Source organism: Hyperolius riggenbachi, chromosome 3, assembly GCF_040937935.1.
Source record: "Hyperolius riggenbachi isolate aHypRig1 chromosome 3, aHypRig1.pri, whole genome shotgun sequence".
Taxonomy (NCBI): domain Eukaryota; kingdom Metazoa; phylum Chordata; class Amphibia; order Anura; family Hyperoliidae; genus Hyperolius; species Hyperolius riggenbachi.
The window spans coordinates 269,538,974-269,551,354 of NC_090648.1; the positions used below are offsets into that span (position 1 = coordinate 269,538,974).

A 12,381-nucleotide genomic window follows, 5' to 3' on the forward strand; every position below is an offset into this window, starting at 1 on the left:
AACCCGAGGTGTGTTTAAAGAATGTTATCTGCATACAGAGGCTGGATCTGCCTATACAGCCCAGCCTCTGTTGCTATCCCAAACACCACTAAGGTCCCCCTGCACTCTGCAATCCCTCATAAATCACAGCCATGCTGTGAGGCTGTGTTTACATCTGTAGTGTCAGTCTCAGCTGCTCCCCCGCCTCCTGCATAGCTCCGGTCCCTGCCCCCGTCCCTTCCCTCCAATCAGCAGGGAGGGAAGGGATGCAGGCGGGGACTGGAGTTCTGCAGGAGGCGGGGAGAGCAGCAGACTGACACTATAGAGATAAACACAGCCAGCTCTGACAAGCTGTTTGTCAGCAGCGTGGCTGTGATTTATGAGGGATTGCAGAGTGCAGGGGGACCTTAGGGGGGTTTGGGATAGCAACAGAGGCTGGGCTGTATAGGCAGATCCTGCCTCTGTATGCAGATAATATTCTTCAAACCCACCTCGGGTTCTCTTTAAAAGCAGTCAAAAAATAATATGGAACACTTCAAGACTGCTCTGATGTCATTTTAATGTAGATTTACACTTCACTGAAGATAACGGATTCATTACCAACCGCAGGACAGAGTAAGAGATTTAGGGTCAGTTCACACTTGTTTAAAAAACATATCCGTGGCTCCTCTTTTTGCCCCGAATCAAAACCAGAGCCACGGATACCAATGTTTAAATTGCGTCCGTCTTTACAAACTTTAAAAAATGGTTTTGAAAAACTGAACGGAGTCCGGATTTGCAGGTTTTTCACGGACCCCGGATACATGGAGGGGTAGTTAAAGGCTACACAAAAATGGATCTTCCTCTACACAGAGAACTTTTGCACACAAAGAGGCAAAAACAGATTGCCTACTGCCTGCTCCTTCTCTCAACATCATCTCTTATCCAACAGAAACACACATGAAGGAAGGACATACGTTTACATGAACTAGAAACGTATGCTACAAAAGGACAACATTTTGAAAAACTGATCCGTTTGAAACGGATCCGATCTGAAACTGGACAAGTGTGGACCAAGCCTGACTCCTAATTAATTAGTGAGCAAAGGAGAGAAGGTTATCTGCTTCCCCACTGGACACTGCAGGAACTTTTCTACCTTGTTTACACAGCGTATACACTTTTACAGCACAATCTGATAATGCTGGTCAGCATATCAATTAGCAGCTGAGGATTTATCCAGCTAAATGTTTTAAAGAGACTCTGTAACAAAAATTTCATCCCGTTTTCTACCATCCTACAAGTTCCTAAACCTATTCTAATGTGCTCTGGCTTGCTGCAGCACTTTCTACTATCACCATCTCTGTAATAAATCAGCGTATCTTTCCCTTCAGACTTGTCGCCCTGTGTCTGGAAGGCTTCCAAGTTCTTCAGTATTGTGTTTCTGTTATGGACACCCCTCTCCAGGCACCTCTATGCACACTGCCTGTGTTTTATTTAGATTAGGGCAGCTTCTCTCTGCTCTCTTATCTTTTACAAGCTGGATATATCCTCTTCTGTTGTGAAAGGAATTACAGACAAGGGGCAGAGCTGTCTGCAGGAAGAAACAGCCTGTAACTTTTCAGTGGCTAACTTAGAGATGGATAAACAGTGAGCTTTCGACTTATAAAAAGCCTTCGTCGGACTGGTTCCTGACCAAAACTGAAAAACACAGCTTATATACACTGACATACAGAGGAGAAACATTCTTTAGCAAACATAGATGTAATTAGATGCCTTAACTGTTACTGAGGAGGCTTTCCCAGGCATCCTATCTAAATTGATAAGATCAATAGAATCCTCAACATGACATAAAGCAGACTCTGGTGATGGGGAGACATCGAAAATTCCCAATTTAAATGGTAACTGGCCTGGTTACATGCACCATTAATTCCAAGCTTAATGGCCCATACTCACGGGCAGCAAAAGTGGCCTGTCGCCAGCACACGTGAGCATGTGGGCGACAGCTCCTCGCCAGGTCCCTCCGCGGACACACGCAAAAGAGGGCCCAGCGGCGCGACGGAAGCTGTCGCCGACGTTTCTCCTCCCCCCTGCCGGAAGCTCCGCATACCTCAATGGAGGTTGCTGTCGCTAGTCCGCGGACTAGCGACAGTTGCGGCGGAGGTGCGGCGGCGACTGTCGCCAGGCGATTGAAAGTTTCAATCGCCTGGCGACATCAGCGACGGGCGACAGTTCGGGGGGTGTTCGCCCGTGCGACGGCCCATACTCACGGGCGACCTATCTCCGCAACACGCGCGCGGCGCGTGTTGCGGCGACAATTGTAGCCCATGAGTATGGGCCATTAGAGAATTGTGGCATTTAAAGCCAGCACCTGAAAGCAAATAAAATGAATAGTGACAGTGAATTCCATCTTACACAGCATATGGCACAAAAATGAATGAAAAGATAGAAAAATTAAAAGAATTGTGGCATTTAAAACCCATCGTACCAGCACAAGAAGTTAGAGTCCTTGTTCAAACCATGTTCTACAGTTTTGAACCAATGTATAAACTTAGTTTCTTGTGTTAGTCTCATGTTTCCCGATTTGAAGCCACCCATTAATACAGTGACGCGAAAATCGCTTAAACTGTGTCCAGGTAAACAAAAGTGTGTTGGTATTGGGAGATCAGTATATTTTGTAATATCCTTTTTCCTGCTGTTAATAGTGGATCTGTGGTGTGTCATGCGATCACGCAGTGGTTGACTTGTTTCTCCCACATAAATTCCTTTGGGGCATTTTGCACACATGATCATGTATACCACATTAGATGAGTCGCAGGAAAAGGTGCCTTGTACTTTGTATTCCTGTTGTATACCTGGTATTAGTATCCTGTCAGTGGAATGGATATTACAAAATATACTGATCTCCCAATACCAACACACTTTTGTTTACCTGGACACAGTTTAAGCGATTTTCGCGTCACTGTATTAATGGGTGGCTTCAAATCGGGAAACATGAGACTAACACAAGAAACTAGGTTTATACATTGGTTCAAAACTGTAGAAGATGGTTTGAACAAGGACTCTAACTTCTTGTGCTGGTACGATGGGTTTTAAATGCCACAATTCTTTTAATTGTTCTATCTTTTCATTCATTTTTGTGCCATATGCTGTGTAAGATGGAATTCACTGTCACTATTCATTTTATTTGCTTTCAGGTGCTGGCTTTAAATGCCACAATTCTCTTAAGCTTAGAATTAATGGTGCATGTAACCAGGCCAGTTACCATTTAAATTCGGAATTTACGATGTCTCCCCATCACCAGAGTCTGCTTTATGTCATGTTGAGGATTCTATTGATCTTATCAATTTAGATAGGATGCCTGGGAAAGCCTCCTCAGTAACAGTTAAGGCATCTAATTACATTTATGTTTGCTAAAGAATGTTTCTCCTCTGTATGTCAGTGTATATAAGCTGTGTTTTTCAGTTTTGGTCAGGAACCAGTCCGACGAAGGCTTTTTTGAGTCGAAAGCTCACTGTTTATCCGGTTCAGCACCGCAGTCCAAAAATCTCATGCATCCGAGCAACGTTCACCTCCCATTCATTCGCCTATAACTTTATTGCTACTTATCACAATGAATTGATCTATATCTTGTTTTTTCCGCCACTAATTAGGCTTTCTTTGGGTAGTACATTTTGCTAAGAATTATTTTTTTCTAAATCTATTTTAACAGGAAGATTAAGAAAGAAATGAAAAAAATTCATTATTTCTCAGTTTTTGGCCATTATAGTTTGAAATTAATATACGCTACCGTAATTAAAACTCATGTATTTTATTTGTCCATCTGTCCCGGTTATTACACCGTTTAAACGATGTCCCTATCACAATTTATGGTGCAGACATTTCATTTAGAAATAAAGGTGCATTTTTTCAATTTGTGTCCATCACTATTTATAAGCTTATAATTTTAAATAATATAATAACAGATTCTCTTGACATGCATATTTAAAAAGTTCAGACCCTTGGGTAACTATTTATGTGGTTTTTGTTTTTTTTTTATTGTATTTTTTATTTTAATAAAAAAAAAAGTGTATGTGGGTAATTTTTGGTGTGGGAGGGAAACTGCTAATTTTAAATGTAAAATAATATTTTTTTTATTAAAATTGTATGTTGGTGCAGTTTACTATTTGGTCACAAGATGGCCACAGTGAAAAAAGTCCTGGATGCGAACGATCTCGCATCCAGGAACTAAAATGCTGGGGAGATGTTTCCTGGGGGCAGAAATATCACGCTCACTGGAGAGAAAGCGTCGGTATTTCTGCGGGGAAGGTAGATCGGTGAATGGGAATTCTATTCCCATTCACTGATCGGGGGGCTAGCGGCGGGCACGCGCCCGATCGCGCACACCAGCCGGCGGCAGCAGCAGTGCCTATAGGCCGAACTGGTTATCCATCTCTAAGTTAGCCAATAAATGGTATCATCCTGATTCAAAACTTCTTGCTTTTACTCATGGCTAACACGGTACAACACTTTACTGCTTCTACTTTTCAGTGGGTGAGAGCTGCAGGGGATAGAAGGTAAACACACAAATGATCTCTTGAGATTCAAAAGGAAGGCTGTATACAACCTGCTTGTGTATGGATGTATTTTCTATGTGTGGACATACTGTACATCAACCTACTTCCTGTTTTGGTGGCCATTTTGTTTGTTTAAACAAACGTTTTAAAACTGTTTTTGACTACTTTTAATGCGGCGGGGAGCGGCAAAATTGTGACAGAGGGGAATAGGAGATGTCCCCTAATGCACTGGTATGTTTACTTTTGTGCGATTTTAACAATACAGGTTCTTTTTAACCCTTCCAGTACCTTACAAACATAGATGGTTTTAGCTGTTAATTTTGTGCTGTGTTTAAATTTGAGTGTAATACCACTTTAGTGGACAGGAGTTTGTAGTTGTCGCTTCTATGGTGGATGGAAGACAAGATGTCAAGTAATGGTGCTTCATTCAGTGCAACAGAAACATCAGTTACCTTGCAAAAAAAGCTTTGTTTTTACTTTTACTTTGAACCATTTGTGAGCTTTATGATATTGAGAGATCTGCATTAAATTATTACAATACATATTAGAGGCATTATAGTCACTTTTCCAAGCACTATGTGGAAGCCAAGAAGGTAAGAGTGAATGCGGATCTAAAAGACAGTTTTTTTTGCTAAATATTTGTGCTTATCCGGCCTACAAATGTGTTCTTGTAAAAGTAATGATTCTGCACAATTTATTTTTACAATAGCTGTATTTTAGAACGGTTTTTAAAAGGCTGTGCAAAGGTCTTTTAATAGAGCTACAAGAGATGCATACAGCTTTCGAGAAAGTATGTGTTGGGACACAGTTCAGATGAATTTATTGAAGTGCTATTACTAACAACACAATGGATTGCAAACCCGCCCCCCCCCCCCAAATCTGGGACTCCACCTTGATTTTATAGGATACCCACAGTCTAAAGGGTTTTAACCCCATAAAACCTAAATGGAGCGTCAGATTTCTTGCGTTTTCATTTGATTTAGCCATTTATTTATTAGCCATAAGTGTCTTTTTTGCAGTGCTTCCAATTTGAATGAGCATCTAGCCAGTTATACTATCAAAAACAGTTATTGCATCAAACAAACTGTTTAAGTCTTGGCAAATGAAATACATGGTGCCAAAACAAATCATGTCCAGAAAAAGCATTGCAATTCGAAGATTTCTTTTAAGGGGCTGTGGTCATAAAAATGTAACAGATTCATGTTAAAGTGAACCAATATGCTCAGTGATTACAAAAGTAGCCATTCTTCAAAAGAGAGTAAATACTGTGAGTTACTGATGCAGTAAGATCTTAAGTTGGATGGTAAGATGGTTGGTTGGATTCCACTCTGCGTTAACTAGCTGAAGGCCTTAGCAGCAGAACTGCATGGAGAAATTCTTCCAGGAAGAATGATTTGCATATGCAACTGCCTCAGTCATCCGTCGTCATGGTCATCATGAAAGCCAGGCAATTTGCATCAGCCAAAATGTGTTTGTTGTTTAGTTATTACAGGTAGACTAGCATTGACAAAATAACAAAAATTAAGATATCCCATGTAGGTCTGTGGAATACCTGTTAGCCTTTACACATATTAGTACTTGGATCAACTAATTGAAAGAAAACCTCTGGACAGAAATATTTATTTCTCCACAAATTTAAAAGACCAGAATAGTTTTTACATACTAAAATATTTATTTCCATGAATCAAAAATAGCAGGAATGTTGACTTTTTGCATTGCTGAGTTGCATGGAAAACTAAACACATATTGAAATCATGATTATCTCTAAATATGATGAATTGTCAATACAGGCCAACGGATAGCTACCTTTTCTTAACACTTTTCATACAAAGTGAAAAAAAAACATTCAAATTCAGTCATGTACAGTACATTGAATTTCAATGACATTTTAAGTAGTTCTACAACTGTGCTACCTTATTGCATTCATTCTAACTAAAAGAAACAGTTATAGTTTCTTATTCTACAAAATCTATTGTGCAAATTACTTGAAAGTACAATTTGCTATGAGAGACTGACTTTGTTAAACAGTACCTCACTCAAATCGATTTTCTATGACAAAATTCCTTTTTTTGAAACAATTGTGTACTATGGTCAACATAGTCTCCTAAACATTTCTTATTGATCTTCTAGACCAAGATAAGACCGTAACGCAGGGTGGACTGCTTTTCTTTAAGCATATAAACATTATTTTCCAGTATACCTTAGACCAGATGCAAGGTTTATATTGAAGACTCAATGCATTATCCATAAGGATACTTGTCTACTTTAGGGGGTGCATAGGAATCCACTTCCTGTTAAAAGATGCAGGACCAAGACCAGGAGTAGTTTTTTTTTTTTCAAAGCAGTGATGGCAGTTCCACATTATGTCCTTCACTGCATGGAATAGGGAGCGCTTCAAAATTTAATTATGAAGCAATACAATGGCTCGGAGCCCATTCCTAAATAAGTGTTGGCATTGAAAGTTTTATTTCTTATACAGTGCACATATTAAGGAATAAGGAACATTTCTCAGAAATGGTTTAATAAATAAAGGACAGTTGATTCTTTTGACTGCAATGTCAACATATTAAGGAGTATGGTGGACAAAAAAAATTACAAATATCTTTTCCATTCTCTGAGCATGGTAAGCATGGTCTCCCATGCACACCTGTTTTGCTGTGGACAGGTCCAAATATGCCAGAGAAAAAAAACTCATGAAAAACAACTATTTCACATGGCAGTACAGTACATAAATTGCAACGTCAGCTTTGGTATGGGAAGAAAACAATAGTTTGCTGGTGAGGTCAGAGAGTCACATAAGACTCTCAAGGAGATGTGCAAAGCTGTACTGTAAAATATTTAGATTTTCATGAGAAGTCTTGCATTACCAACAGAAAAAAGTAATGCTTACAAATGAAAATGATCCTAATGCATATGTTTCAGATGCATGCTTTTTATGATTATTCACACATGACTATCTACAAAAACTAAGGTCCACACAGACAAATGGCAGTCACTGTTTGTAAACAGATTAGGCAAAATGTAACCTCTGCAGAGCAATCATCTACAGGCAACTCTGCTGTGCACAACAAATTTTCTCTCCCACATTCTCCTGCTGTGGGTAGTCTAAAAGTGAATACACATGTCTAATTTTGATTTGGCCAATCACTGACCAATTTTACCACAAAATTGTTGTAGGGTCAACAGATTGCAAATACTATGAACAGACTTACTCTGTTCATACTACATCAAAGTCGTAAAATTGGCCAATCAAAAGGACGTGTGTACTAGGCTTAAGCCTGTTTCCTACATTTCACACTCCCTACGAAGTATGAGCATGCTCAGCCAGGCTTGTGTGTCTGTACAGTAGTCACTAGTTAGCGTGAAAGATCATGCATGATATACAAATTTGATCTGTCTAATATGCGACAGGCTTGAGTCCACATCAGGAATAACATATGTAAAACAGACACGCATATCTTGAATGTTGGACTGACATCAAGAACTTTTCACATTTATTCTCTAGCTCATTTTTCCTTTACGTTTAAGTTGGCTTAACTCTTAAAAAGTGACTACATTTGGTATACCAGGTAACAAACTATATTACATAACCGGGTACAATGCCATGTATCAAATTCATTTGCTAGATATGAAAATTAAAAAGGTCAAAGTCTCATACCACTGAATTATTACACAATGCCTTACAGCCTATAATAAACAAAATGGATACTTTTATATGACTGTGTTCAACTTCAAAAGATTTACTGATATTTCTTAAAAGTAACCTGTTCTAGGCTGGTATGTAGTTTGCCAGATCTCTAAGGCCCGGTTCACATTAGCTTTTGCCAACAGAACCGGCCGTACGGATCCATGGTCCATTCCGCAGAACAAAAAAAAAATGCTGCAGGACCCAATTTTCCGGACCGTTTTGCTCAGCGGAATCGAACCAGAATGTTTTGCAGCATATAGGAACCAATGAAAATGGACGTTTTACAACACACTGGTTGTAAAATGGACCGTTTTCACCGGATCCAGCTGGCCTGATCCGTATGTCCGGTTCCGTAAAATAATGCTACTGTGAACCGGGCCTAAGCAACACAAAGAAAAGTAGTAACATTTGAATATTAAAACACTGCAAAGCCTAAAAGAACAAATACTAAGTTTACACAAATGTTTTCAAAGTCACAAGAATGAAATTCATCAATAAATCATGATAAATTACAGCAACAGTAAATTATTATTATTATTAATAGATATTTTTCTTCATAATGCAAAAATGCTTTAAATTGGATTACAGCTAACAAGTGAAATAAATAAAACAAGAAACACCACAAAGATTAAAAAAAAAAAAAAAAAAAAAAAAAAAGACAAGCATTAGCCAATTAAACCCTGCTTGGGTTTTCATCATCTTCTTCATGTGAATCCTCAATACCTCGTGCAAATATTCTAATCAGTTGTCCATGAACTCTGGAAACAAATAGAAAAAAGGGGGTTATCACAAAAAAGTATTTGCATGTAATTAAAAAAACAAACAAAAGTGCTTAGTCTTTCCAAAAGTTCTATCGGATTATAAAAACATGTAGCCCATCACCATGATGAGACAATTGTTTGCTTTAAAAAGCCTCTGTGGACTAACTTGTCAAATTGTGAATGGGCGAATAGGAATTTGAACAACATTTAATGAAAGGGTCCCAATTTTTTGAAAAACAAACAATAGCTAAGGCTTGGGGCAGCATCACTTAACGAGTTCAATCACTACTGCTCCTGGTCTCTGCTTTCATGTTTTTCCCTGGATGTATGCAAAAGAAAAATGACTTCTAACCCTCCTTATCACACTGTATCAATAGACCTTGGTCTCTCTTTGAAAGTTTCCAATACATAGCTCTAGCCAAGCCAGAAATAGGAAAATCTATTTTCCATATTTCGGCAAGGACATTCATAAATGTACTTAGGGTGAGGAAGCTTTATAATCCGCCCTCTTCAACTGTGAGTTTAAAATGGCAGGGCTCTTTCTGTCGGTGTGTCCCCGTGCTACTTTGTAGTGTGTGCATATCTTTCACCTCTATGCACAGTTTACAAGCTGAGCTGTTCATTTGTGTATTTTCTGTATTCTTATTTATCATGCAACTGTATGCACTGTGTGCTTCCTGCTGTACAGCACCATGATATTAGCACGACACTAATTTATAGAAATACAGTAACTAGTATTTACTGCTGTTTATACTGCCTATGTTCACATCTAGAAATTGGATGAGACCCATGTACAAGGCAGGACCTCCTGCGTGTATTCAGGAAGTGGTGTGGCAGGCCTATGCGGTAACAGGGACAAAGTTTTAGGAAAGTGACAGTGGCACCTGTCACCTTTGGATTAAAAACTGGCACCACATTTCTTTTTAAATTTTGCTTTGAGTTATGCACTACTACAAGCACCATGACAAATGTTTTTAAATGCAGGACAGTATGAATCCATTAGCTACGTGCTTGTACCTCATTTCAATGGCAGTCTGTTCAAGACTTTCCCCATCACAATTCCAGATGCTGTTCACTTGGCTGCACCCACAAGATGGGTGGTCTGTGCAGATCTGAGCAAAGTTCTTTTTGCCAACATTTCCCAAGTCAGTACTTTCAGTATCATCCTCTTCAAAATGTTTGGGTGTAAAGTGAAATGTTTTTACTCGATACACATCAACGAATGGAAAGTCAAACTAGAGAGACATATAAACAAGTTTACTTGGAGGATCCTTTTACTGTCTAATGCTGGATACACACCATGCGTTTCCGCGTTCGATGCGGCCGTCGATACGCGTCGATTCGATTATTTCCGACATGTCCGATTCAAGCTTTGATGGATCGTCAGGTCGATTTGCCATACTTTACATGGCAATCGACCTAAAAATCATCGAAATTCGTTCGGAAATGGTCGGAAATAATCGAATCGACGCGTATCGACGGACGCATTCGACGCGGAAACTCATGGTGTGTATCCAGCATTAATAAGATTAACAATCAGATGCAAATACAAAACAATACAATACACTTAGAATCAAATCTGCTCTTCGTGTAATGTGAACATCAAAGCACAGGAAAACATCTTACAGCAGACAATGAGGTTCAGTCAAAAAGCAGGATTATGCTGTAATGCATGGATTTATACATATTGTTTTACATGAGCAAAAGTTTCCATGCATAATGGCTTACAGCTCAATGCTTAACTCCATTTAACTATAAAATGAATGAAATACCAGGTGAGTAAGCAGATAACACATGCAATGGTTGTGCCGAAAAACTTTTACTTGTGTAAAATATAAAAACATACATCCATGTGTTACAATGCTTTGCTGCTTTGTGGGTCAACCCCACTGGTTTTCACAAGAAGCTTTAAAGTGACCCTAAAAAGCTTGTAAAATCTTATTTTATTTTTTAGTGTTTCTGCAAATTTTGAAGCAAGAATTACTGAATCAGGATCATACCATTTATTGGTTAACTTAGAGATTAATAAACAGTAAGCTTCTTGATTCAAAACTTGCTTTTACTGATGGCTAACACAGTACAACACGCTACTGCAAATTTTGAAATAAAACATGATCAGTTTTTCTTAAAAGAAACATCTGAGGTACAAAAAAAAATTAGATCTACTTACCTGGGGCTTCCCCCAGCCCCTGGAAGCCGATATGTCCCTCTCGCCGCAGCTCTGAAGTCCCTCAGATGCTTCCTTTAAGGCCTAGTTTCAGTGCTCAGTTACGTTGCAGAATAATTCTGCATGTCAACTCACTGCCATTATAACTCTATGGCCCTGTTCACATTTCTGCATTGTAACGTATAGTGTTATTCTAACTTGCTGCATGCAGGCTATGTATTTAAGTCTATGTCCAGTCTCAATTGCCGTTCACACACATTACAATGCATGCGTTATGCAACGGATCACTATGAACCCAGCCTAAACCTAAATAAAAACTAAAGAAATCTAATGCTTCCAGTGACTAATTATCTGCTACAGCATAATAAAAGTCCTGCAGACTACTTTGGAAGCATTTTAGCCCATGTCTCCTTACACAATAGGTGTACCTGAGGCATAATGGTGGGCTTCCATGCATTAGCTGCCTGCTTTGAATCTTCCCCTGTATCTATGCAATTAGGCCTTGTTCCTACTGCATGTGATCTGATTCAATTTGACAGTGCGTGCATTTTGCCAATCACAAAAAGACACCAATTTTGCAATGTAAACAAGAGTACCCAGTTCCCAGTAACCTGATGCGATTCTCTGGCACATCACAAATGCACTGAATGGTGTGATTATGGATGTCTCATTCAGTACAATTGAATTGAGCAGCAAAAGCTCATTAAAGAAGGCATAGTAAGTCCACATAAAACATGCCTGTGTTTTTCCTGCTCATTTTACGTTTTGCAGTACAAACAAGGTCTTGGGGTCAGGACTTTGTTTCAACCATTTTAAAACTACTAACTCAGCATCAACCATTCTTTTGGTAAACCAAGTATTATCTAGTTTCAGACAAACTGAAAGAATAACAAACAATTTATAGTGTTAAACGTTTACAGGCCATTTAAAGTGGAACTAAACTCAGAACTTCCTCTCTGCACTAAAAGATTAGCCACAGATGGTAAACCTTTTAGGAAAAATACATTTCTTCACTACAATTTATAGAAATCTAAAAAACAACTTATGTTTATTTATTGCATTTATAAAATGTTCTCACTTGGTTTCACATTCCTGGGAGCACAGAAAGGGTTAAGCTTTCATGTTTACATATGAGCAGAGAGCTGAAGCAGAGCTCACAGTTCTGATTCACAGCTGCTGCTAAGGTCTAATTTGACATTTTTATCTGGCTAACCAAACAGCAGCTATATGCGGAATAAGGACTTATTGTGTACT

General features: G+C 38.9%; 1 protein-coding gene and 1 long non-coding RNA gene across 5 annotated transcripts in view; one reads left to right on the forward strand and one right to left on the reverse strand.

Moving 5' to 3' along the window:
* Positions 1 to 12,381, forward strand: part of LOC137563629 (uncharacterized) — a 51,449-nt gene that overhangs the window by 20,550 nt on the left and 18,518 nt on the right. The window lies entirely within an intron of this gene.
* LOC137563628 (ceramide kinase-like) overlaps positions 6,194 to 12,381 on the reverse strand; it is a 122,672-nt gene continuing 116,484 nt past the window's right edge. For all 4 annotated transcript variants that reach the window (XM_068276321.1, XM_068276320.1, XM_068276322.1 and 1 more), the window contains 2 exons: positions 9,978 to 10,195; positions 6,194 to 8,957 (listed from right to left, as the gene is read on the reverse strand). In XM_068276321.1, coding sequence (XP_068132422.1) covers positions 8,873 to 8,957; positions 9,978 to 10,195 — 303 coding nt within the window. In that variant the 3' untranslated portion in view covers positions 6,194 to 8,872. The remainder of the gene's footprint in view (positions 8,958 to 9,977; positions 10,196 to 12,381) is intronic.